This window comes from Paracoccidioides lutzii (assembly GCF_000150705.2).
Source record: "Paracoccidioides lutzii Pb01 unplaced genomic scaffold supercont2.7, whole genome shotgun sequence".
Taxonomy (NCBI): domain Eukaryota; kingdom Fungi; phylum Ascomycota; class Eurotiomycetes; order Onygenales; family Ajellomycetaceae; genus Paracoccidioides; species Paracoccidioides lutzii.
Window position 1 is genome coordinate 64,300 of NW_015440953.1, and position 24,354 is coordinate 88,653.

A 24,354-nucleotide genomic window follows, 5' to 3' on the forward strand; every position below is an offset into this window, starting at 1 on the left:
CGACAATCAATTTATGATGGATGGTTGAACTCATGTGTTTTGTGAAAATGGTGGTAGACAAAGTTAACGGAATTTTTGTTTCGCAAGACTTCAGCTTCATATCGCCGGCCATATTTCGCATTCATTTCTTTTCTACTAAGGTAAGACACTCAAGAGTACAGCAAAGAAACGTTCATATTACATGTGGATGTATGCAAGTTCGAGCCTTTGATTATTTTTTTTTTTTTTATTTTTATTTTTTGGTTTCCCTTTCGTGGATCAAGGGCTATATGTATTTACATTCGAGTTAACAAATGGTGCCTCCTCATCCAGACAGACGGACAAACAAGGCCCTTTTTTCCTATACCAAAACTCCATTCCTTTCGAAGGAAAGAGTTCCAGTATCAAACATCACACTCAGTAAATCATCCCTGCCCGAATCCACGTCAACCGTCCCCTACTACGGGGACAACAGCCAGACCGCTTGTTGGGACGGACTATAGGCTACACATTTATGCGGCAATGGTAACCTCAACCTCAACACCAGCCTCAATGTTGATGATGATCTGCTTGACGGTTTCGGTGGGGGCGTGCAAACTTGGATCCATGTATTAGCTTTCCAATTCCACTTCCAACTCCCCAAAACAAGCCCACCAGATGCTAAGCCGATAAAACAAGGGTTGAAAAACTCACTCGATCAACCGCTTGTGAATACGCATCTCATACATATCCCAGGTCTTGCTACCCTCACCGTTAGGGGTTTTACGGGTGGAGATCTTCAAGGTCTTGGTGGGCAGTCTGACGGGGCCCTTGACGTTGAGCGACTTGCTGCGGGCGCGGTCGATGAGTTCCTGGCACACCTTTTCGAGCGAGGCGACCTTGCGCGAGGTGAGAGTGATACGGATCTTGTGGATCTTCTGTTTTGGGAGTTAGTTTTTCCTAGATTTTGCAATGCGATGCGGGCTAAGTAAATATGGAGGTACGGAGGCACCTACAGGACCCTCAGCGAAGTCTTTCTCGGGCTTCTGGAACGACATGGTGACGGGGTTGCTGGATGGTGTTAGCTGGTGTTAGTGGAGTCGTGTGAAGGCAATGTGTAATTTCGGGACTAAACACACAGTTACTTTATCAGCGGGATGCCAATCAAGACCTGAACAATGGGAGTTCGGTAAGGTGATGAAAGGCTGCTGCTGCTGCTGCGGTATGGATACTCGGGGATGTTGAAGTTGGAATATCCGAGAATATTTCATTTTGATAAAGTGGGAGAATTGTGGGAGAAGTCTTGGCACTCGCTTAGATAAGCCGAGGACGATGACTGACTAATCATGACTCTAATCCAACTTCGAACCTTTCAACTTTTCGATTCGACAAATCACAACTAATTCATGGGTACGGAGTAACATATCAACATAAAATATATTCCCTCTCCTGGGTAACATATCAACATAAACATATTCCCTCTCCTAGATAGATTTCGCCTTGTCGTCTCCTTTGCGTGCATGGGTGGTGTTCTAAGGGGGGGAAATTATCTAAATTGAACATGGCACACGACGCTCTTCCACCCTTCGCCCCCTTTCCCCCCGCTGCAGTTCGGAACCTCATTCAGAATGAGGAATGGGGGGCGTGTCTAGATGCCTGGGTTACGTTGCTTGAATTGTGCTTGAAGTCTCCCCTGGATGAAGTTCAAACATCAACACCCAAGGATGATTCAGCCCGTGTGTTCCTGGCCTCCTTTTTCCGGGAGGCGGCAATTGGAGGGCTTTCAATGCCCCACGGTCTTGATGCCGACGTGAAGATAAAAAGTTTGAGACGTCTTTGCTTTCTTCTTACAGGCAGATATCTGTTGCAGGTTCGTCCGCCGTCTCCTGAGCTTCTAGATTGGGAGTTTCTTGCATCCTTCTGTCAAGTGTATATTTCTAGTCCCGCAACAAAACAACTCTTAGCACGGCTATGGATGCAAGAATCGCAGGTGCTTACTTCCAGCATCGAAAAAGGGAAAATTTTTGTTATGAATGCTCTCTCTTTATCGTCCAAGGCCACAGACAGTATAACAAGAGCGAACAATCATCTGCGCCTTCTTACAATACTGGCCCTGACAGTTCCCCAGATCGGGCATGTTCTAATGACTGGCTCTGATTATATCGATGCATTATTTGATGCTTATCAAAGCACTCATAAGATAAATGTATCTCTCAATAAGACCATTGTGGCTAATGCTTATGTCTCCTTTTCCTCGTTGCTGAAAGTGGATCCTCCTGCGACTTCTCTGTTGTTAGATCAGCTTTTCAGTCTGAAATCCGCTGCCAAGATGGATGAGAAGGGAACCTCGAAGGAGCCGACGTTGTTGTCGGACATAATGTGCAGTACAAATTTACTGGCAAAAATGGAAACGGTATTTGCCCACGATGGCCCAAAGCGAGGACAAAATCTTGTGATTTCGCTTCGCCAGTACCAGGCTGAATGTAGCTCTCTCCATAGCCGGTATCAGCGTGTTAAAAGAAGACAAGGTAAAGGAAAAGGCCGTGAAAATGAAATTAAGCCCGAACGCAGGGACCAAATCATGCACGTCCATAAAATGGCTTTGATAACGCAAATTCAAGACTTATTCCCGCACCTGGGGACGGGGTTCATTGCCAAGCTCCTTGGTTCCTACGAGAACGACGTCGAAATCGTTATCTCTCATCTACTTGAGGATTCACTGGCTCCACATCTTCGAGACCTCGATCCCTCCGAGGAACTTCAGGACTACCTTGCTCCCCACCACAACCTTGCACCAAAGCCCACACCACCACTGTCGCCATTTCTATCCCCACTTCCATCACCAATAACACTTCCACCCTCCACAGTCCCCCAGCGCAAAAATATTTTCGACAACGATGAGCTGACCCGCCAAACCATCCCGGCCTCAAAGCTACACTACGGCCGCGCAAACCCCCACGTAACCGCCGACACCCTCCTCGCCACTTCCAGCAAATCAGTCAATAAAGCCGCCATCCTCTCTGCGCTGGCCGCCTTCGACTCCGACGACGACGAGCGCGACGACACATATGACGTCGCCGACGTCGGCGGAACGGTTGACGCAGTTCACCCCGACGAAGATGTCGAAACTGCACCCTTTCGTCGAGCTCAGGGTGAAAACGAAACCGACTTCATTCTTTTCACCCATTATACAACCAACCAAGCCGTGTTTGCCCGCAACGCGGCCACTCGGCGCTCGACGCCGCGCGCCAATCTGCGCAGGGAAACGGGAATGACCGATGAGGCGATTGAAGGATGGGCGGTGATGTTATCCCGCGACCCAAAGCGGATGGCGCGGATGGAGCGTAGCTTCGCTTTTGGCGCTGGCCCGGGCGGCAGGGAGAGTTGGCAGCCGGAGCTTGCGTCGACGGCGTACAGGAGGCCGATTAATACGGACTCGCCGGATGGAACAGGGACGGAAGGGGAGGAGACCGATGGTGGTGGCGGGCGTGGGGGTCGCGGTAGGGGGGGTCTATTATGGCGGGGAAGTGGACGGAGGGGAGGGGGTCGCCGCGGCGGCGGCGGTGGTGGTGGTGGAAATGCAGATGTTCACCCTGGCGGTCAGGGGACTGCGGTGGCGAGGCAACGGAAGGATGCGAATAAGGCGAGTCGGGCGAACCATAATCGACGGAACCAAAGGGCGAAGAAAATGGCGAGAGGTGGCCTGTGACGGATTGCTTGAGCTGGTGTGAAATGGGCTAAAATATTTTGATATTGATCATTAGAAGCTTAGCCTGGATGAAAACGCCTGCGAGTATCTAATTGGATGAATGAACGACTGACCTGGTGAGACATCACCGTGACCTGTTGGACGAATCTAAAAATAAATATACTTTTGATTTTTGTTTTGTTTTGTGCCTTTCCGTTATATATCATCGTATCTAAATTCGTATGTACACTCCCGCATATTATAGTTAATGTTACACGACGTTTCATAGTATAGTACTAGTACACAAGAGTCGAAAGACAGGAGAAAACTGAGAGAACTGGAAAGGAGATGCTCATATCCAGAAAGACCTACACCGAGCGGTGGAAATTATGTGGCAACGCAAGAAAATTTAAAAGGTATATAAATCTGACTTAAAAAAGTCTGACAGTTACAGGGGTGGGTCAACGTCGAAAGCAAGGATAGATCCTTCCGGTGAAACGAGAGCTCAACTAATGGGTATGGGCATGACCAGCACCGCCTTGTTCAGCAATACTCCGCTGACATTCAGCCAATAGTCTAGCCTGTTTCGCTACATCCCCTAATCGCCCTATAACCTCCTTATTCCCGTCGAAAAAAGTGAAAATAGCATAAGGAACTTCAACTTCCTTGCAGAACTGCATAACCAGCCTTTGTGCCCTGCGCAAATTATGCCTTGGCATCCTTGGAAACAAATGATGAACGGCCTGAAATTGCAACCCCCCGTGGAAAAAGTCCAGCCACTGCGGACAATCAACGTCCATTGTTGTACGGAGCATCTTTTGCGGGAAGGACTCGTGCACGCCTAGGTCGGCAGTGGACATGGCAAAATGAGATAGGGTAATTTGCACATGTAGTGGCATGGTGATGGAATGGCTGACAAGGATGAAAAGGAGCCGGTTGGGCCAGTCTGGTATGTTAAGGTAGACGACACCGTAGCCAAACCAGGTCCAGAAAAAGAGTTGGCCAGCGATTTCGAACCAGCGGTGCCACCAGGCGGGACCTCTTTGGGGAGCTTGTCCTCGCAGAAGGTATTCCCAGCTGAGGCGATAGAGGTTGAAGCGGCCGAAGGCCAGTACGGGGTAGTAGAGGAAGTGCTGATAGCGGACGAGGAATTTGGCGACGGCGTCATAGGCCATGATGCGATCGTAGTAGGTGGAGCGGAGACCGTCGAAAAAGCGGTGTGAGATGGCGAAGAAAGGCATATGTTCGATGTCCGGGTCGTGTTCTGGGGAGTTGGTGACGATGTGGTGGACGTTGTGGTTACGTTTCCACCAGCCAAGACTTAGGCCGCCGATGAAATCAGCGACGATGATACCGAGGACGGTGTCCAGATGGAAGTTGTGGGTTATACCCATGTGGCCAGCGTCGTGGGCGGTGAAGACGAGCTGGTGCCACATAAGCCCTAGGAAGAGACCAGAAGTTGCGTACCAGCCGCGGAAAAGAAAGTAGAGTGACAAGGCTCCGAGAAGCGTGTAGCGAGAGAGTTCGATTAAATATGCAAAGTAGTTGCAGTTGTAGAGACCTTCGGCTTTGACCTGCTCGTGGAGAGCGCGGTATTTTTCTACGATGAAATCTTGAGTTTTAGTATCAAGAGGGGGATATTTCGCGAGATCAATGACTATTTCCTGCTGGGTGCGTGCATCTAGGAAGAGTGGTCTTGAGTCCCGTTTAGGATCGGTCAGCGCGATGGGAGAATTCGATGATACGGAGGATATGGAGGATGCTGGTCCCCTGAGTCTAGATATGCCCTCGACTGGTTCGAATATGGGCGACGGGGGTTCTGTGGTATCTGGCTCTGACAAATCCTCACAGGGGGCCTCACAGATGTCGGACTCTTTTCCGTGGTATGGGAGAAATTTTCCACCCTGAATAGGAGGAAGGAAATTCAACCAGCGCCCTTCAAAGCGACCAATCTGAAATGATTCCATCCGTTGGAGGGCTTCCGGCGAATGCAGGCTACATGGAAGACGGTCAATTACAATCCACAGGGGTTTAATGACAGCAAAGAATGCATTTTCAATCGAGTGCGAGAGGTGTATATCCATACGCAGTAACCTCATCCGTAGCATCTCTCCCAACCATGTGCATAATAGCCTTGTCTCCGCCAGGATGGAACTTTATCCAGGCGTCTACCATCAACACCTTCCCCTCCAGTATTATGATGTGCCTGCCATCTGCTATGAGGCCTTCAATCTCTCGCCGTGAAAAGACCCTGTCCTTCCGGCAAGCTGAGGATTTGAAGCTCCGGGTGCTCATGATAACTTGCAGGGACAGGCGGTGGTCGAACCCTTGAAAGCGAGAATGGGGGTTAAGGGATCCGGAGCTCGCTAGTAAACCAAACCAAACCAGAGACCTAACGAGGGATCTAACAAAAGACCAAACGAAAGACTGTGATGCTCGACCCAATTGAAGGATCGGGTCGAGAGGGAGAGGCGGGGGGGGGGGGGGGGGGGGGGCCGGCGAAGAGTGTTGTTGAGTTGTTGATGTTGGTAAAGAAAAGAGAGTTTGGCTGCATTCAGGGATGTTTCTAGACCCCAAACGAATCACATGTTCACGGGTTGCATTAGTCACCCAGCTGCCTTGTTAAACTTACCTAACTATTTACTATAACGTAATCGATAAGCAAGTCAGCCACATAAGTGAGTCGGCCACTTTCCTCCCCACTGTACAACAAGAATGCCTTCAAAGTCTCAACTATAAAGAAAAACTAGCAAATTACATTATAAATTATTTCCTATACACTTAGAGCATGTATGAGCAGTATGCTCAATAATCCCACATAAACTACACTGTGATGCTGCACATTTTTGTGATTGTGACTCAGCAGTCTCAACTACCCCCTGCTCTCATTCATTGACCCTTTGTACATGATTCAAGCCTTCTTCAATCCTCAAAGCACCCTCTTGAGCTACATATGTACAGCCTCTTTCTCACTTCTTCTTTTGTTTGAAATTTGCAGCCCTTAACTCCCTGTTTTCAGCTGCTAGAATAGCAGCACTGTGCATTGCCATTTGACACCCTTTGACCAGCTGACTTAGAGCATGATTGATTGGACTGGGTGAGCTCTGCATACAGTGCTTGATATATCCTTTAACTTTCTCAGTCTGCTGCTCCAATTGGTGTATATTATGTGGTGTGGCTGTGGCCCAGGAGGCCTGGGAGCTGTGGAAGATCCCTGGGGAGGTGAGGGTATGCATCATGATATTAAGTCACAAGAGAACCTGCTCAGGATTGTACAGAATCAGTCCAGCAGCCCTAAAGCTGCTCTTGATATTGCTCTCAGTCAGGGCCTGCATATGAGCTGCAGGATAGAGACTCAAAAACTCCTCCTTGTCAATATGATTGATCCCAAGCCACATCTGGTTTTCCACCTGCTGTCTGTATGCAGTTTTCAGGGGTGAGAAGCAGTCAATATCCAATGGCTGAAGAAGATGGGAGGAATGTGATGGCATGTAGAGGGCAATGATCTGATTCTCAGTGCAAAATTGATCAAATCCAGCTGAGGCATGGCTTCAGTGTCAGTCTAGAATCAACAGTCAATATCTGCCCTTCATACAGGGTAGAGTCTCCTTGTTGAACACCTCTTTCAGCCAGTATAAGCTCAGCTGGTCAGTGATCCAGCCATTCTCACTGACTTCAATCACCCAGTCACATGGTAGCCCTTCTGTCTCATATCAGCAGGATTGATGCATCTTTCCTTTGAGGATAATCATTGTATGCAAGACCCAGCCAATTGCATTGACTCCAGCAATAACAGTCACTCATTTCTGATCTCCAGGCTGTACAAGCTTGAGATTCTCAGCTCTTTCAGATCCAGTCATCACCCTGGCAGTTCCAATTACACTCATCTGAAACCCAGTCTCATCAAAGTTGTAGATATCATCTTCCAGAATCCCATACTTCACAATAGTGTTTCATATGAGTCTAAATCACCCATGGATAATCTCAGGATCCTCACATAAGGCCCACTGATGATCATACTTGTGTGAGAACTTGGATTTCAGCTCATCATGATGCTTGACAAAGTTTCATACCCAGCATTCACTCACTGTGAGTGGGAGATTGAATCCTCAGCTGGCAAGAAGAAGATTGGCCATTTCTCATACAGCTGCAACCTGGAGAGGCTGATCTTGTTCATCCATGGTCAGAATCCATTGAACAAGAGATTCTTCCTCTATAAGACTAAGTTTCCAGTTCTTTGGAGGAGTGTTAATGCATGCTGTATGACCATGTACCCAATCACCTAGGGTGGAACATGGAACATCATACAGCTTTGCTGCAGCTCATACACTTGAAATTTGACCATTTTTAAATGCTTGAATGGCTAAAAGAAGCCTTCCTTCCTGAGTAGAGGCTTTATTTCTTTGTGTGGTTGACATTTTTGATGATGAAGATGTTGTTCTGGGATGAGATGAAAAGTGGCTGACTTGCTTATGTGGCCGACTCGATATGAACCAGCGTATTACTTTAGGACAGATTGATGAAAAGAGGCTATAGTAGGGGCGTGCCAGGGAAAAGCCTGATGTTGTCTCGTTCCACGGTCCGACCAATCGGAATTCCAGCCCCACGACGTTCCTGTGGATGTGGTGGGAAGGGCACATTCAGGTGTTACATTTGATCACTATTTTATTATTGGGGTCTCATTCAAAGATACGTTTTGGTGGGGCTGCCAGACCCGGTAACTAGTTATTGCGGTTGCTGTTTGACGGAGGTGGAAAACCCCGTATGGCTTGTGTGGAGCCTGGAGACAGACAGATCCCATGTAAGCACAACCTCTCGGCCGTGAGCGCATTTCTTTTCTTACATTCAGTCTTATATTAACGTTAGCTTTGCATTCAAGTTGTCGGGCGGTGAACGCATTACAGCTTATAGTTACATTCGAAAATCTAGGCCAAGTCTTATCTAGATATTGTTATGAATCGGGATTAAAACTAAGACTTATATTAAGGAGCAATCTGTGTTGACTGAAGTTCTAGGCTGGCTTACTGAAATTGAGATATCCTTTCATTTCGTTTACAGCTTCATTTACTTCATAGCCTCAGTCTTACTCTATGAGGTGGTAGTTTGCCAGAACCAGTCTCAGGTGTCAGCTTGACTTTTAACTACGGGATGAGATGTGCTGTAGTTACAGCGAACCGGGCCGTGTTGATGGATAGAGCGGTACTTCGTGCCCAGATTGCATGTAGTTATCCTGATTCGAGGGCCTCTTCTTATCAGACCTTTGATCCGTACGTAGGTAGTTTAAGAAATGGTCTCATTTGAATCATGTTCTAATAACTATCCATATAGACTAGCAACGTGCTCAAGAGAATGTGGAGAATCAGAATCAGTTGCAAAAGTAACCTGTAAGAGTAGTTTGTGCCGGCACGAGTAGTTGGGCTCGTGAAGTCGAAATTACGAAGAACACCCTGGAACGGAGTAACTGCCCTGGCCGGGTGCTTAATAGGTAGGAATTTTACGAGGAAAAGCGTAGCCGAATTTTTTTTTTTTTAAAAAAAAAAAAACCTCTGAAGGGAAGCTGGAGTGCGCAATTGTTTTTCAACACTCCTATTTTAAGCTCTAATTGATAACCTACAGTTTAACAGTTAAGCTTCAGGGGTTGAAGCCATATCTCAGAATTTTTTAGGGGCCCCTGCTCGGCCCGCTTCCGTAGCTGAATAGGCGAGCCTTGACTAGTCCAGAGCCTAATATATAACTACAGGATGCGCATGCCTGAGGCTGCTCACTCCCACCTTAAAGGCCGCCTGGGATCCCGGTTTTCGGCCACTTTAGCCCGATTTTTAAACACGACCTGAAAAAAAAGAAAAAAAAAAATCTCAAGTTGCACTCGAGCTCAGGGGTTTAGTTACAACTTCTTGAAGTTGACAAGATTTCTGGTAGAGAGAGACACTAACTGATGGCTTCAGTAAATTTGAATATAACAAGGCGATCATTGCCTTTTATTCTGGTTTTTAGAATAATCCATGTCATTTAATCCTTTAACCTTGAACTGAATAATATAGCAGTCAAAATCTTCGGTATATCCATTTTCATTCCTCAACTCCACGTTTAACACAACATAATGAAGATCACCATTGTTGCCTCTCTCTTCCTCACTATCGCCGGTCTCGCCGCCGCTTCACCCCTGGCTCAGCCTGATGATGTTCCGATCGTCCCTGTCGAACCTGATAATGACCCGAGCATCACTTCCATTCCTGGGACTAGCTGCTCAGGATCTGGGCGAATTATCTGCAGCATCAGCGATGGGCAGCGGTATGTGATAGCATACCCTTCCCTTTTTGAGACATGACAGATGACTGATTACTACTCCTTGTGTGAATAGATACCCACATATCCTTGTCTGTGTCAACCGTGGACAAGGCCTGAAATGGGAAATTCAGGCCACTTGTCCCCCCAGCACGTCGTGCCGTTATAACAGCCAGAAAAACTGGGCTTGGTGCGAGCGCTATTGAGGCTAGCATGTTGCTGAGGTGATATGCTGAGCAAGTTGACTGGGATGAAGATGATGTGAAGCAGTGATTACTGATGAAGAAGAGCAGAATGAAAACGGGTTCATATTTGCTGTGTTTCCAATGAGTTGAAAGGAGTGGTTTTTAGAGAGATATTCTTCATCTTCATTCCTTGTGAATGATTGACTTTTTGTTTTTTTTTCAATAGACAGTTAACTATGCAATAGTTAGCAGCTTTATTCTAAACTTTATATATAATTTTATTAAAACTTACTTGACTGACGCATTTCAGGATCACTACCCCACGTGCCGTAGCCTGTTTTAGTAACTAAGTATCAACTCGGTTAAACGAATCGATCACCGAGCGGATAGCTTCCCACCACAAATCACCCGCATTCATCAAATCATTCAATGTGCCCCCAAAATCAAAAGATCAAGCTTCTAATCAAGAAGGAAAGCTCTTATTATATTAATGCCTGTAAAACCGGGCAAATCTCATCCAAATATGTTGCTGCTAAATCATTTAATGTTCCTTATTCCATTCTAGTCTGTAGACTAGCCGGTCGAGCTTCTCGTGCGAATGTTCAACCAAACTGTCAAAAACTGACCTCTACGGAAAAATAATCTCTAGTCCAATGGATAATATCCATGGATGAGAGAGGCTAGCCTTCTCGAATTGAAAACATCTGAAATATGGCGGATTTACTACTTTCTACCCGAGTTGAATCTGCTGTGGGGGAAAAGTGGGTTCAAAGATTCATTACACGTCATGAGGAACAAAAGACTAGATTCTCATGCAAAAACAACTACAAGTGAGTTTTATGTGAAGATCCTAAGATCACACAAGAGTGAAAATGGCTGGACCACGGATAAACTGGGTATCTGGCTCAAGGAGATCTTTGAGAAGCACCATCAGAGTTCGTAATGATTGGCAGATATGGGTTATTGATTATGGATGGACATGACAGTCACAGCATCACCTGAATTTGATCAGTACTGAGCAGAGAGATCTATTATACCTCTCTGTATGCCAGCTCATTTATCTCATCTGCTGCGGCCGCTAGATGTGAGCTGCTTTGGACCCTTAAAATGAGTGTGTAGATGAAGGATTGAGGATTTCATGAGATTAGAGATCAATTATATCAACAACAAGGATTTTCTAGCACTCTATTCTGCAGTCAGAATGAAGGCATTCAAGGACTCTACTATTAAGAATGAATTTAAGGGCACAGGTCTAGTGCTGTATGAGCTGAATGAGATTCTTACACATCTACACATCTACGTACTCAGCTTCATACTTCTACTCTCTCAGACACTTCTCATGGATCAGAGTCATTCTATACTCCTCACGCCTGAGAATGTGAGGTAGTTAAAACTTCAAAACAGCAAGATCAAGCAGTGTATGGAGCTCTGTCCAGTCCAATCAATCAAGTCTTTATTCAGTTGGTTAAGGGATGCCCTCTGGCCATGCGTAGTGCTGCTATCTGAGCAAAGGAAAATAAGGAGCTAAGAGCTGCAGTTGAGAGGAAAAGGTGTAAGAAGGAAAAAGCTCATACATTTGTAGCTTAGAATGGAGCTTTAACAGCTGGGGAATGAATAGCTAGAGCTCAAGCAATTGTTCAAACTGTACAGCAAGGGGTAGAGAATTTGAACCAGCCGCCTAGAAAGCGAGCTACACCACACTGTAGCAAGCGTAATACAGTTGATCATACTGCTAGAACCTGTCAATAGACCTAAGGAATAATTTTATATAAAATATATGAGAAATTCTAGTTTGGTGGTTGCTTAATTCCGCAATTTGACTGGGTTTGAAATGGGAGACGATCCGCTCAGTGATCGATTACGTTATATTTTATAGCTTTATAAATAAATAAAAAAAAATAATCTTTATATTATTTCTAATTTATTGTTTTTTTTACATTGCTTTAGTTAATTAAAAAACATAAATATAGTTACATGAATAATATTAAAATTGTAAAGAACCTAATGTGATGAAAGACAGCAATGTTTATAATAAAGCAAATCAATGATACTGGCGGAGATAAAAATGCGAAACAGAAGCAAAGCCGAACGCGGGGGTCGAACCCGCAACCTTGCGGTCACACGAAGTGATCCTAAGAGCCGCACGCTCTACCGATTGAGCTAGCCCGGCTCTAGTCGACCAGCGCAACTCCGCAGAGCACTTTTACTCGTCGAGCCCTTAAAGCTCCCGCCGGCCAGGCTTAGTAACGCGTAGTTATGGAAGCAGAAAATAGTTATCCTTATGAACGGAAAGAGTATAAGAGTACAACCAACACCTTCAATTGTCCTTATAACGGAGACGTTAATTCGTATCATCCTGAGCATGAAATGAATGCCTGCTGTAGAACAGTTGCAACTCTCTCAGGCTACCCCCGCCCAGTCAGCCTTCAACTAAATATCTTCGCGCTAGGCGTGGAACGCAGCGATATGTCGACGGAGCGCCAGAGCCGATGACATCCTTTTCCCCTTCTCCTTTGAATACGAACACCCTCTTCCGGGCAAAACAGCGAATCATCCCCCTCTTTGGGGTGTTTGGACTTTAGATGGTAACGATAACTGGAGTAAGTCTTACATATATGCTCGCATTCCGGCACAAGACATTTGAATTTGAGGCGCTGGCTGATAACTTGTCAGGTATGAAGGTGAAAGTATGCCTGTATGCCGGTATATATACACGTAGGGAGAGCAGAAAAAAACTGGCCACGATCTTGGGAATGACTTACGTTAAAAAAGCACACTCTTTAAGACTCGGTTCCCCGGTCTGCTGGTCCTACGCCAGACATACGTTGTCAGCAAGATGGTTTGCATAATATATACGGGTGGGGTGGGTATTTAGATGTTGATTGATATCATCGTGGGAGTAATTGCCACAAGCGGCACCGGTTCTTACCGCATACTTTGAAACAGGCTTTGAAAGTGAGCGACGAGATTTCCCCTGTTCACCACCGCTCTTGGAGGGGATGTCTTCTTGTATTTCCTCAATTCTTGATTGCTGGGGTTGCTGGTCCTCCTCCAATGGACGCCCGTCACCAACAAGATAGTTTGTATAATATGATGGGATAACTGGCTGTTGATCGGTATCAGTACAAGAATAGCTCTCATGGACAGAGCTAGTCGTTACCTCAAAGATTGAAGGACGGTCTGAGGAAGGCTGATTCAACTGCTCCAGTTGGCCGTTCTCAGCAGAAACAAGTTCTTGCATGTCATCGACATTCTGTCGCTGGGACTGTTGGTCCTCCACCAGAATCCCGTCTACAATGCGATAGGTCACATAGCATGGCTGGGTCATCGGCTGTTCACGTCGCTCGCTACGAATCACGTTTCTTGAGTGTTGGACATTTGTGAGCTTCCTCCTTCCCCTTCTCGCCATTCCTCCCCACGCATGAGAAAATGGTGGCACTGATGTCTAATGCAACAGAAGAGCAAAGATAATAAGAAAGAATATAGGAGGATTGATAGGTAAAAAGCTGATAGGAAGCATCTTTTCCTTACCCGCAGAGATATCTGAATATCTCTAGGCAGACACCTAGGTATATATCCGCTATATGCAAAGGATGACGAAGCAAGCCAGTTGCTTCCCTCTCCAGTATTTCAGATGAAGTGGCGGCCTGGGGTGCAAACGAGGAAGGGGCAGAAGCTGTTTAATTCGCGGAGAATTCGATCCACCACGGATCCTAAAAGCCCCATTGATGCGGAAGGGGGAGGGAAGCGCCTCCGTTTCCGCCTGCCGCAGCAGCCACCAGGACGGCCAGAAAGTTGAGCTGGTATCGTAAATGGATAGATAGAATGAGATATAGAGAAAATGCAATGAACTCCAGAGTTCTGCCATTCCATGCCGGTGCCGGGGAGGGCCAGCTAGCAGCTGTGAAAAATAGCAGCTGAAACTGAAAGAGAGAGAGAGAGAAAGGAGAAGAGAAAGAAGGTCAAAACTAGAGCAAACACAAAAAATCATTCTGATATCCTCGATGAATTTTCCGAAGTTCTAGCTCGCTTTCATTAGGCAGGTAAAACAGCTGGATCTCTGGTCAGTGTCCAATTATGTCTGCGAATTATGTTCAGCTACACCCCTAGGTATATGGTATAGAGAAAGATTTTAACCGTTAACCGCTTCCTATTTCCTTCGCTAGGAAAAGTTAACCTGATTAAAGAAAGGGTGGTGCTGAGGAAACTGGTGCGAGGCCAAGTGGTTGAAATTAAAAGTGAGGTTGCTGGCCCATCAATGGGAGTACTCTGGCTGTCTGCTGATGACACCTCTAGAGTGAGCACTTTACATGCTAATCTGTAGTTAACTAATACCTAACTGCTCCGTAGGTTAGTCATTTAAACTTGGGAGGAGAGTCGTCACGGCCCGAGACTCTGCGTCCTCTTCTCCTCCGTCTCTCTCAAAGGGAACTACACCCTACAGTATGTATACATCAACGGTTTACGTCTTCCAATTATTGCAAACATGCCAATGAACCAGATCTCTGGCTGCAAGGGCATCCTCCAGGCTGTCATGCCCTCTGTTTCCCCTGCTCTGAATTTCCCTACCCAGTTTTTCCCTGGCAAGCGACTTGAGTGATAGCTTGCCCATCCCTTTCGGCTTCTTTCTCTGTTGTTGTTCTTGCTTTCCTCTGACCCCTGTCTCATCCAATTTTGAATTTACCCCTGAGCCCTCCAACTCCTTTGATGATTTGCTGTCCTTGTCAAATTTCAGCAATTCATTCTCATTTGGTTGTCTGTCCCCTGCGTCTCTAGTACCGTACTTCACGGCTGGACAGGGTGATGGTGACGATAGCCCATCAGATGCTGTGCTGTCCTTCTCGGCATTCACCTGCCCGTCCTTCACAGAAGCGCATTGCTTTTTGTTATATTCTTTCTCAATTTCCTTCTGTATCAGGGCTTCAATCATGTAGGTGTCCACGATATTGTGATGGATCCAACGGAGGGATTCCAGATCATATTTGGCGGAATGCCCGACGACGACAGTGCTAGGTCCTACATACCTCCACACTGCTAACCGAGCATTGTCTCTTCCCATGATGCAAGTCCCTCTTTTCTTTGCAGTTTCGATATCTTCTCTTCTGACACCGGAGAACTTTGTCCGGAAATGCTCCATTTTTACACTTGGGTAGACGAGATTATTAATGAGTATGGCCGACGAGAAGTAGTCTACCAGCGTAATCCTGATGAGCTCGGAGTCTCCAGATGCGCCCTGGCCCATCTCACAATCAATCGCAACCGCTGTTCGTATGTCTGGGGAATGACATGGCATTTGTGGCGTTGGATAGAATGTCCAATGATGTGCTAGTTCTCCTGGGGAATAGTGGTGAGCATGATGATATTCAGCACCATCGCAAGGCTTCTCCCACATTTGCTTGCCGCAGCATGACCGTTTCTTAACAAGCTCGCGATAGTTTTTGGTTAGCTACCCGGACAACCATATATCTATATCAAAGCATGTTTTATGTTGATGTGGCAGGAGTTTACAATACCTTGTTTGGCAACCGTGTTCCGGGGTGAAATTTGCACCGAATGACTTTTTCTTTCGGTTTCGAGTTTTTGTCATTCTCCTCCCCTTTCTCTTTCACCTCGCTCTTGACCTCTCGCGACTCCCCTTCAGCTCCCCCGGGATTCCCATCCGAATTTCCCGAACCATTGCTAGGCTTATCGCCCTCAGCCTTCAGTGGCTTCCCATCCTTGGGAAGATATTTTGCCATTGCTTTTGTCTGTTAGTCCATAAAACTGTATTTTCCATCCGGGGCAATGGAGGAATAGAAGTAGGAATGCGGACTTACACTTTCCGCACTTCTCACACTTTTTCTTCCTTTCCAAGTCGCTCTGTGATAGCGGCTTCAGGACATACCCAAACTCCCCAAGCCTATCTTGTTTTGCAACAAGTGAATTCAAGACATTCATATATTTATATGTCATTTCAATAGCATTGGGAGACGGGATCCCTTGCTCCAAGGTTGCGACAGTCTGCCTTAGTGGTAGTAATGAGCGTCGGGTATCACTACCGCAAGCATGCCCGATATGGCGTTTCTCTGTTTGCAACAATCCTTGGTGGTTGGAGAAAGCTCCGTTCACACCCTGAGACAATGATGGCTGGTCTTGGGTACAATAAAAAGTCTCCTGCTTCCCGCTCTGCATAGGAGTCCTAATGGTCAGAGGAGGAAGCAGTCCTGTAGTCCCCAAGGGGGGGAACTCCTCATCTATGAATTTCTTATCAAGTTCTTGATTCATGGTGCTTGATGATTTTCCTGCTTCCGGCCTATCGACCGTCTTCGTATTTGTTGATTGGGGAGAGAGAGGAGAGGGGGCTGTTAGTCTTGAAAGTTGTTGAATAAAAGGCTGCAATGGTTTGTTGTTTATGCCCTTGAAGAGAAGAAAGAAGAAGAGGTAGCAGAAGATATAGAAAAAAAAAAAAAAAAAAAAAAAAAAAAAAAAACCAAGCCTTGTCTCTTATATATGTGTCTATTTTTGACAGTTTTTGCGTTTGTGTTGTGTTAGTCCTCGAAGCCGACAGGGGGAAAAAGAGACAGCTGAGTTATCGTCTCAACTACATGACTTGTCCATCTCTTCTTTGTGTTGAATAAGAAGGCATGAATGAATGAATGAACATATGTGTTATCAGGTAATTGAGCTACAGGAAAGCAAACTGTCTCTGATGAACATAACACAAGCTGAGGAAATGTATAAATCCCTAGATACCTAGGTTGGGACCTCTTCTTTTGAGTTCCTGTGTAGAAGACAGACATGAATTCAACCTCCCTCCAGAAATTATGATAGATGGAGAAGCAAAGTTTCTCATTGGTTGATTTGATGTAACTAATGTATTGAATCACCTTTCTGTAACTTCTTCTCATCCAAATCCATTCATATTCACCAAATCATTAGATATGCCCACAAAATCAACAGATCAAGGTTCTAATCAAGGAGGGAGGCTTTTCTTAGCTATTGAGGCCTATAAAATGGGTCAAATTTCATATATTACGTCTGCTGCCAAAACGTACGGTGTTCCACCCTCGACCGTATGCGATCGAATCAAGGGAGTCAAAACGCGTTCAAATGCTCGACTTTCTAATCGAAAGCTGACCTCCATAGAGGAAGAATATCTAGTCCAATGAAAATATCCGTGGATGAGAGGGGTTAGCCTCCTCGAATTGAAAATGTATGAAATATGATGGATTTTCTATTTTCTACCCGAGTTGAATCTACTGTGGGAGAAAAATGGGTTCAAAGATTCATTACCTATTATAGGAACTAAAGACTAGATTCTCACGCAAATACAACTAGAATGAGCTTTATGTGAAGATCCTAAGATTGTATGAGAGTGGTTTCAACAGGTGAAGAATATGATAGAGAGATATGGCATTGTGGATGAGGATATCTACAACTTTGATGAGACTGACTTTCAAAGGGGGGTTATATCAACAGTCAAGGTGGTGACTGAGTCTGAGAAACATGACAGGCCAGTGTTTTTGCAGTTAGGAAATTGAGAATGAGTGACTGTTATTGAGGGAGTCAACTCAACTGGCTAAATGATGTCAGCTGGCCATGCACAGTGCTGCTGTCTCAGCAAAGAAAAACAAGGAGCTGAGAGCTGCAGCTGAGAAGAAAAAGCGCAAGAAGAAGCAAGCCCATACATTTATAGCTCAGAATGGAGTTCTAACAGCTGAGGAAGGATTAGCTAGGGCTCAAGCAATTGATCAAGCTGTACAGGAGGGGGTAGAGAATTCGAACCAGCCGCCTAGAAAGCGAGCTCCACCACGCTGCAGCAAGTGTAATATAGTTGGTCATACTGCTAGAACCTGCCAATAGACCTAAGAAATAGATCTATATAAATTATATGAGAAATTCTAGTTGATGGTTGCGGGGCCTTTCCGTGATGAGAGGTTTCGGGCTAAGCAACACTCTCGCGGTGGCTTGACAATTCCTCTCACTAAATGGGGGAAAAGTTGAAAAAGAAGGCGACAATGCCTCAACATCTAGAGAGCTTTCTCGGGAATATATCTCATCCAACTCCCTTTCCCTTTTCCTCTAAGCTTTTGTGTCTCAAACCTCAAACCTCCTTATGGAGGGACTTTCTTATACACCCGTGTGAGAAATACCAGGATGATCCCCAACATTACCATTCCGCTTCTCATCCTCCCAAAGTCAACTCCATGGGTGCACCAATCAGCTCTCTCGCCCGCAGCTTACCCGTCTCCGGATCATCAACAACACTAGTGGACTTACGGCTATCCGTCCCCAGGACGAGATCTGGGTTCTCCTCCTTGATCTGCGCAAAAGTGCGGTCTGCATCCCAAGTCCAGGGGGGTTTATCAGCTGCAAAAGGGAGACCCATATCCTCGAGATTGCGCTGATTGGTTTCCGGATACAACGCTCAGACCATTCGTTGGGACGGCGATGGCTGGAGATGCCGAAACTGTAGAGGGTCGCCTTTCGCTGATGGATTCGAACATTATGGGACAGAGGGGGGGGGAAGTCGGCAGATTTCGTGTTTTATGTGCAATTAGCAATGAACTCTTTTGCTCTATTTTGGAGTGCTTCTTTTTTGCCCCGTAAGATTTCATTCGAAAGGAGTCCTGCGTGATCCGTAACAAGACAACCAAATTGCGCCCGGCGTCCAAGATGCAGTTTTCCCGATCCGCAGCCCGTATACATAGACCAGCAGGAATTGATGTGTGAAAGCGCTTTCTTTAGCTTAGCAGGATTCTTGAAAAACAACCAACAATTCAAGCCAGTAGGCAATCACAACACCTAGTAAATTGAGTGTAAGCTCAATGGCAACGAATTACCCGCAAGATTTCTGCTCAGCAATTTCCGTGGTAATGAGCTTGTTATTGGGTTTTGCAGATGGATGTATCCTGTAATTGATGATGCTCTTTCATGGAGGTTTTGACAGAGAGAAATCCATCCCAACACCAGCTGGGAGTTCTCCTATAGAGAGACCATATAGTTGATGTTGGTCCAAAACCAATGGCTGGCGAGCGATACGATTGTCAACCTCATGCTCTCCATTCATCGTAAGCTTCCAAGATGAAGCTAGAAGGAGCAGATCGTAGAATGGGACAAATTTTTGACTGGGGGAGAATCATGGTGGCCTCGTCCAGGTAGCGGGAACTCCTTGGGTGGAGCGCCCATACGTACAGCCAGCCCATTTCCTTGGGAAGCACTTCAGACGTGGCCAGCAGATACATCCTCAACCGTCCAGATTGAGGTGAAGGAACATGGAAATTTCAGGCATCCCTCAGAACACAATCAGATGGATTGCTTTTTTTTGAGTGGCGGGTGGTTCAAAGATGCATAACATAGGAAAGGGAAAGACTCAACACATGGCACAGGAGAAGGCTTTGTTTTGTTGTCCTGGACGTCTGTGTCCAGATGTTCAAATACATCCATCCATTAATCGGCCGCAATCCCTTAATACTCGGTTTTCACTCCCAGTAACTATTTAAAGACTTCTCGTGGCAAATACTAACAGATCTGACAGCCACTTGGCAGTTATGTGTAACTATCCACGCCAGCACTGCTCATGGCAGTGGTGAACTCTATGCACAAATTCCCACTGGATTAACTCACGCCCCTTTTAACTTTCAATTTTAATTCTCGTTATTTGTCTTTTGTCGGTCTTGTTGATGTTGCAGATGGAAAGTTCCCGCAAGGACAATTGCTCTGACTAGGTTGGTTGGTTGGTTAGTTAGTATTAACTAGTTAGCTGGTTGGTTAGGTGATTGCGCTTACTAATCCCTCATCTCCGGTTCCCAACGTAGTTAACTGACTTGGTTTGGAACGTCAAAGCATCGATCCCGTACCTACAAAACAGCATCTACAGCACTCTCTCTCCATACTCGCCTTGTATTCTCGCTGCGCCGTCTCCCTACTCTCCTCTCTACGTCTGGCTGTTATCTACAGGTCCAGACGTCCCGCTTCTCTCTTGTCCGCTCCCACTTGCGTATGTCTTCGAGCATCACAGCTATGTTTCGGCCCGTCCTCCCTCGCCTGGCTGGCCGCTCCATTAGCCGGCAGATGCGGCAATCACAGATATGCTCTGCTTCCGCTGTTCTCTCCGGGCCCCATGTACTTGGACACTCGAGAAGAGGTTACGCTACCAGCTCAGGTGGGACCCGACCTCAGCCTCCCGTTCAATGGTGCAACTGTAGAACATCACTGACATCATAACGTCAAATGCAGAGGAACATGATGTGGTTGTAATAGGTGGTGGAGTTGCGGGATATGTGGCTGCTATCAAAGCTGGCCAGGAGGGTTTGAAAGTATAACAGCATCCTTTTGTTCCCAAAGTCCTTTGTTGCGGTCGGTTCTGGCGACGACTATTTTTTCATCTGTCTTGAGGTGCATGTCTAACCGCGCTTACCATCGGGTAGACGGTATGTATCGAAAAACGAGGGAAATTGGGCGGCACATGTTTGAACGTTGGATGTATCCCTTCGAAATCCCTCCTTAACAACTCCCATTTATACCACCAAATTCTCCATGACACCAAAAAGCGCGGAATCGAAGTCGGTGATGTCAAGCTCAACCTCGAGCAAATGATGAAGGCGAAGGAGTCCTCCGTTGACAGTCTCACTAAAGGCATTGAGTTCCTCCTGAAGAAGAACAAAGTCGAATATGTCAAGGGAACGGGCTCCTTTGTCGACCTGAACTCTGTCAAGGTGGATCTGCTGGAAGGTGGTGAGCGCACTCTGAAAGGCAAAAATATTATTGTCGCGACGGGAAGCGAACCTACTCCCTTCCCTGGCTTGACCATCGACGAGAAGCGCATCATCACAAGCACTGGCGCTTTGGAACTCCAAGAAGTTCCAAAAAAAATGATTGTTATTGGTGGCGGTATCATTGGTCTGGAGATGGTATAGTTGCTCTCACCTCTTCACCTCTTACCCTAAGTTGCTTCACCCGGCTATTTATCCAGCTCTCTGACCCACAACTCAGGCGTCTGTCTGGTCCCGATTGGGTGCGGAAGTCACAATTGTTGAGTTCCTCAGCCAAATCGGCGGTCCCGGCATGGATGCTGAAATCTCCAAGCAAGCCCAAAAAATCCTTGGGAAACAAGGAATCAAATTCCTCGTCGGCACAAAGGTCACATCTGGCGACGACAGCGGTAAAAACGTTGTTCTCAATGTCGAGTCCGCCAAGGGTGGCAAGGAACAGAAACTGGACGCTGACGTTGTCCTCGTCGCCATTGGCCGCAGACCGTACACAGAAGGTTTAGGTTTGGACAAGGTTGGAGTCGAGGTCGACGAGAAGGGTCGCGTGGTCATTGATCAGGAATATCGAACGAAGTCCCAGCATATCCGCGTCATCGGCGACTGCACTTTCGGACCCATGCTCGCGCACAAGGCGGAGGAAGAGGCCGTCGCCGCCATCGAATACATCAAGAAGGGCTACGGCCACGTTAACTATGCAGCCATCCCAAGTGTCATGTACACGCATCCCGAAGTTGCCTGGGTTGGCCAAAATGAAGCAGATGTCAAAGCCGCGGGCATCAAATACCGCGTTGGCACGTTCCCGTTTTCCGCAAACTCGCGCGCCAAGACCAATCTGGACACGGAGGGACTGGTGAAGTTCATCGCGGATGCGGAGACTGATCGTATTCTCGGTGTACATATCATTGGTCCGGGAGCTGGGGAGATGATTGCCGAAGCCACCTTGGCGATTGAGTATGGGGCTAGCTGTGAGGATGTCGCCCGCACATGCCATGCTCACCCAACGCTATCAGAGGCGTTTAAGGAGGCGGCTATGGCTACGTATTCGAAAGCGATTCATTTCTAGAGGTGTACGGTCCCTTTTCTTATGTGTGTGTGTCTGTGTGTTTTGTTGTCGCTCTACTGGCGATACCTTGATTAACCTGCACATGCCATTCACTTCAATCCCCTCCCCTCCTTGAACGATATCATCCGAAATGTTTCACACCATTTCTCAGCCCCCGATCTCCCACACACCCCTTTTCTTTATCCTGTCTAAATTCTTTTCATGTATTTTGTATGTGTCATAACAGACCCGTTTTTTCTCCTTTTTTTTGCCTCCTTAAGCTTCTACATATAAACATCCCGCAAACTTGTACTTTTGATTTTCCTTTTGGTACAGCGAAAGACTAAAAAAAATAAAGATTAAGAGAATTAAACAAGTACTTACACACCTTAAGACTATATACATGTCTAACATTTACCCAGCTTATGTTATCATGACCACAATTCGATGTGCATGTCAACTGAAACTCAGTTTAAATGGCCATTTATCATGCATAAAGCCCTCTTATCGTCATGCCATGCACTAAACTTGAATCCCCACAGAGAAAATCTGTGGGAAACACTGCAACAGCCGTTATGCCGCACGAAGCACATGTCCAGACGACGTAACCATCTCTCTCGCCCACGTCATCGTTGGGGCATACGGCTTTACCCAATTCTCCAGCACAGTCGTAAACACGTAACAGACGGCCTTGACAGCTTCTTCGCGAGAGTCGCAACAGCTCTCAATGTATACTAGTAGCAATAGATGATCAGCCAGTCAGCCAGCCAGTTGCATCAAAAATAACTACACCATGGCGTGGATGGGTGTTGCTAGAGTGAAACGGTGCAGAGACAAAAGACAGAAAAACGCAAAACTCACCTTTAACCTTTGGCTCTGTCCCCGAGCCCCTCAGCGTAAACCGAATCCCCCGCTCAGACCACACCGTCAGCATCTGACTGCTCGGATCAACGGGCAGCCGCTTTTGACTCCCCGGACCGTCAGCTGCAATCGAATCCTCTCCCACATCAACTCCCCGCGTCACATCTCTCCACTGCAGAATCGGCAATGACCCAATACTTCCCATGGATGTATTATCACCGGCACTATCGGCACGGGCAGCAGGCCCGAATTCCCTGCGAATCCCCTCAAACAACTCGTCCGTGACCCTTCTGCTCGGCGAAACAAAATATCCATTCAAACTCTCATGATACCCATACTTTCCATAAAGCTCCATCAACTTCTCGTACGGCGTTAGCCCATCGCGGACTCTCCAGGTTGTTTCGGCGGCAAGAAATACCATGGCGGCCGTTAGGCCGTCTTTGTCGTAGCTGATTGCAGGGAACATGTAGCCGAGGGCTTCTTCGAAAGCAAACGGGATGGTGTAGGCGCCGTCAGCAGAGGCCCGAGTTTGGAGTTTCCTGGCAACGTTTCCGAGCCATTTGAAGCCAGTCAGTGTTTCTTGGAAGTGGATGGATTCGGCTGCGGCGAGTTTGGAGAGCATGCTTGTTGAGACGGCGGTGGTGAGCATGGCGATCTTTTTCGTGTGTCGCATGGGGGTTTCTTGCTGGGACTGGGACTGCGACTGGGTCTGGGACTGGGTCTGGGTCTGGGTCTGGGTTTCGGCTTGGATTGCGTCGAGCATGTAAGAGGCAAGGAGGATGCCAAGTTGGTCGCCGGTGAATTTCACCCAGATGCCACTGAGTTTAAGTAAAAGACATTTGTTGTGTTAGGCAAGTGGATAACGGCCGGGATCAGATGTAGCAGAACCATACACAGAAGTGGAGGGGGGGAATTGTGACATACTTGACTTTCTCTGCCACGGCAAGCCTATCAGCATCGGGGTCATTGGCGATGATCAGGCTCCGATTCACGGCGTCGGCGGTTTTCATGGCCAAATCCAATGCGCCGGCTTCTTCAGGATTTGGGAAATCAACGGTTGGGAAATCCGGATTCGGTTCCTGCTGTTCGGCCACGGTGATCATGTCTGTTATCCCCAACTCTTCGCAAAGGCGGGACATGGTTGCATAGCCCACTCCGTGTAACGGAGTGTAGACAAATTGCCTTGGAGGACCGGTGATGAGTCTGATTGAGTTCTGCAGTATGTTTTGTTATTTCGAAGTGCATAAGAGCGAATTAGACGTAGTGATTCGGGGATATATATGTGGACATACAATGAACCTGGTGACGGCGCTGCAATACATTTTCGCTGTATCCTCGTAGGAATCTAGGGTCAAATATTTGTTCTGGTCTAATGTGGCCCAGGCGGACGGCCATGGTTCCAGGTTTCCTTGAATTAATTGAGCAATCTGGGCGTCCATGGGAGTATTTATCTGACAGCCGGATGAAGTGTATCTATATAATCAAGAAGGTCAGTGATCGCTACATGTATAGATATCCAGATAGAAGCTAACACTTTGTATCCTAATTATTCATGGCGGACATTATTTAGCCAAACCACACATA

The 24,354-nt window shown here is 46.7% G+C and overlaps 10 protein-coding genes and 1 non-coding gene across 11 annotated transcripts; 4 read left to right on the forward strand and 7 right to left on the reverse strand.

Moving 5' to 3' along the window:
* Positions 1–491: 491 nt before the first annotated feature.
* PAAG_03322 (40S ribosomal protein S20) lies at positions 492–1,016 on the reverse strand (the record flags this gene model as incomplete). The annotated part of the gene is made up of 3 exons (XM_002794731.2): positions 492–576; positions 673–896; positions 975–1,016. 3 exons carry the CDS (start codon positions 1,014–1,016, stop codon positions 492–494), a joined length of 351 nt encoding a protein of 116 aa, XP_002794777.1.
* A 503-nt stretch (positions 1,017–1,519) lies between these two features.
* PAAG_03323 (hypothetical protein) lies at positions 1,520–3,667 on the forward strand (the record flags this gene model as incomplete). Its single annotated transcript, XM_015844922.1, has 1 exon — positions 1,520–3,667. One exon carries the CDS (start codon positions 1,520–1,522, stop codon positions 3,665–3,667), a length of 2,148 nt encoding a protein of 715 aa, XP_015701896.1.
* A 488-nt stretch (positions 3,668–4,155) lies between these two features.
* Positions 4,156–5,941, reverse strand: PAAG_03324 (fatty acid desaturase; the record flags this gene model as incomplete). Its single annotated transcript, XM_015844923.1, has 2 exons — positions 4,156–5,641; positions 5,733–5,941. 2 exons carry the CDS (start codon positions 5,939–5,941, stop codon positions 4,156–4,158), a joined length of 1,695 nt encoding a protein of 564 aa, XP_015701897.1.
* A 3,805-nt stretch (positions 5,942–9,746) lies between these two features.
* On the forward strand, positions 9,747–10,159 carry PAAG_03325 (hypothetical protein; the record flags this gene model as incomplete). Its single annotated transcript, XM_002794734.1, has 2 exons — positions 9,747–9,937; positions 10,066–10,159. The coding sequence occupies 2 exons, from the start codon at positions 9,747–9,749 to the stop codon at positions 10,157–10,159; spliced, it is 285 nt and encodes a 94-aa protein (XP_002794780.1).
* A 2,039-nt stretch (positions 10,160–12,198) lies between these two features.
* On the reverse strand, positions 12,199–12,286 carry PAAG_11582. The gene has a single exon. It is a non-coding gene; the product is annotated as a tRNA-Lys (tRNA).
* A 408-nt stretch (positions 12,287–12,694) lies between these two features.
* Positions 12,695–13,525, reverse strand: PAAG_03327 (hypothetical protein; the record flags this gene model as incomplete). Its single annotated transcript, XM_015844924.1, has 4 exons — positions 12,695–12,809; positions 12,879–12,925; positions 13,046–13,222; positions 13,277–13,525. 4 exons carry the CDS (start codon positions 13,523–13,525, stop codon positions 12,695–12,697), a joined length of 588 nt encoding a protein of 195 aa, XP_015701898.1.
* Positions 13,526–14,578: 1,053 nt separating this feature from the next.
* PAAG_03328 (hypothetical protein) lies at positions 14,579–16,380 on the reverse strand (the record flags this gene model as incomplete). Its single annotated transcript, XM_015844925.1, has 3 exons — positions 14,579–15,541; positions 15,630–15,856; positions 15,933–16,380. 3 exons carry the CDS (start codon positions 16,378–16,380, stop codon positions 14,579–14,581), a joined length of 1,638 nt encoding a protein of 545 aa, XP_015701899.1.
* Positions 16,381–17,694: 1,314 nt separating this feature from the next.
* PAAG_11583 (hypothetical protein) lies at positions 17,695–17,958 on the forward strand (the record flags this gene model as incomplete). The annotated part of the gene is made up of 1 exon (XM_015847206.1): positions 17,695–17,958. One exon carries the CDS (start codon positions 17,695–17,697, stop codon positions 17,956–17,958), a length of 264 nt encoding a protein of 87 aa, XP_015703115.1.
* Positions 17,959–18,280: 322 nt separating this feature from the next.
* Positions 18,281–18,484, reverse strand: PAAG_03329 (hypothetical protein; the record flags this gene model as incomplete). The annotated part of the gene is made up of 1 exon (XM_015844926.1): positions 18,281–18,484. The coding sequence occupies one exon, from the start codon at positions 18,482–18,484 to the stop codon at positions 18,281–18,283; it is 204 nt and encodes a 67-aa protein (XP_015701900.1).
* Positions 18,485–20,118: 1,634 nt separating this feature from the next.
* On the forward strand, positions 20,119–21,930 carry PAAG_03330 (dihydrolipoyl dehydrogenase; the record flags this gene model as incomplete). Its single annotated transcript, XM_002794739.2, has 4 exons — positions 20,119–20,260; positions 20,335–20,414; positions 20,526–21,008; positions 21,091–21,930. 4 exons carry the CDS (start codon positions 20,119–20,121, stop codon positions 21,928–21,930), a joined length of 1,545 nt encoding a protein of 514 aa, XP_002794785.2.
* Positions 21,931–22,482: 552 nt separating this feature from the next.
* PAAG_03331 (hypothetical protein) lies at positions 22,483–24,209 on the reverse strand (the record flags this gene model as incomplete). The annotated part of the gene is made up of 4 exons (XM_015844927.1): positions 22,483–22,643; positions 22,771–23,588; positions 23,695–23,984; positions 24,063–24,209. The coding sequence occupies 4 exons, from the start codon at positions 24,207–24,209 to the stop codon at positions 22,483–22,485; spliced, it is 1,416 nt and encodes a 471-aa protein (XP_015701901.1).
* Between the last annotated feature and the right edge of the window lie 145 nt (positions 24,210–24,354).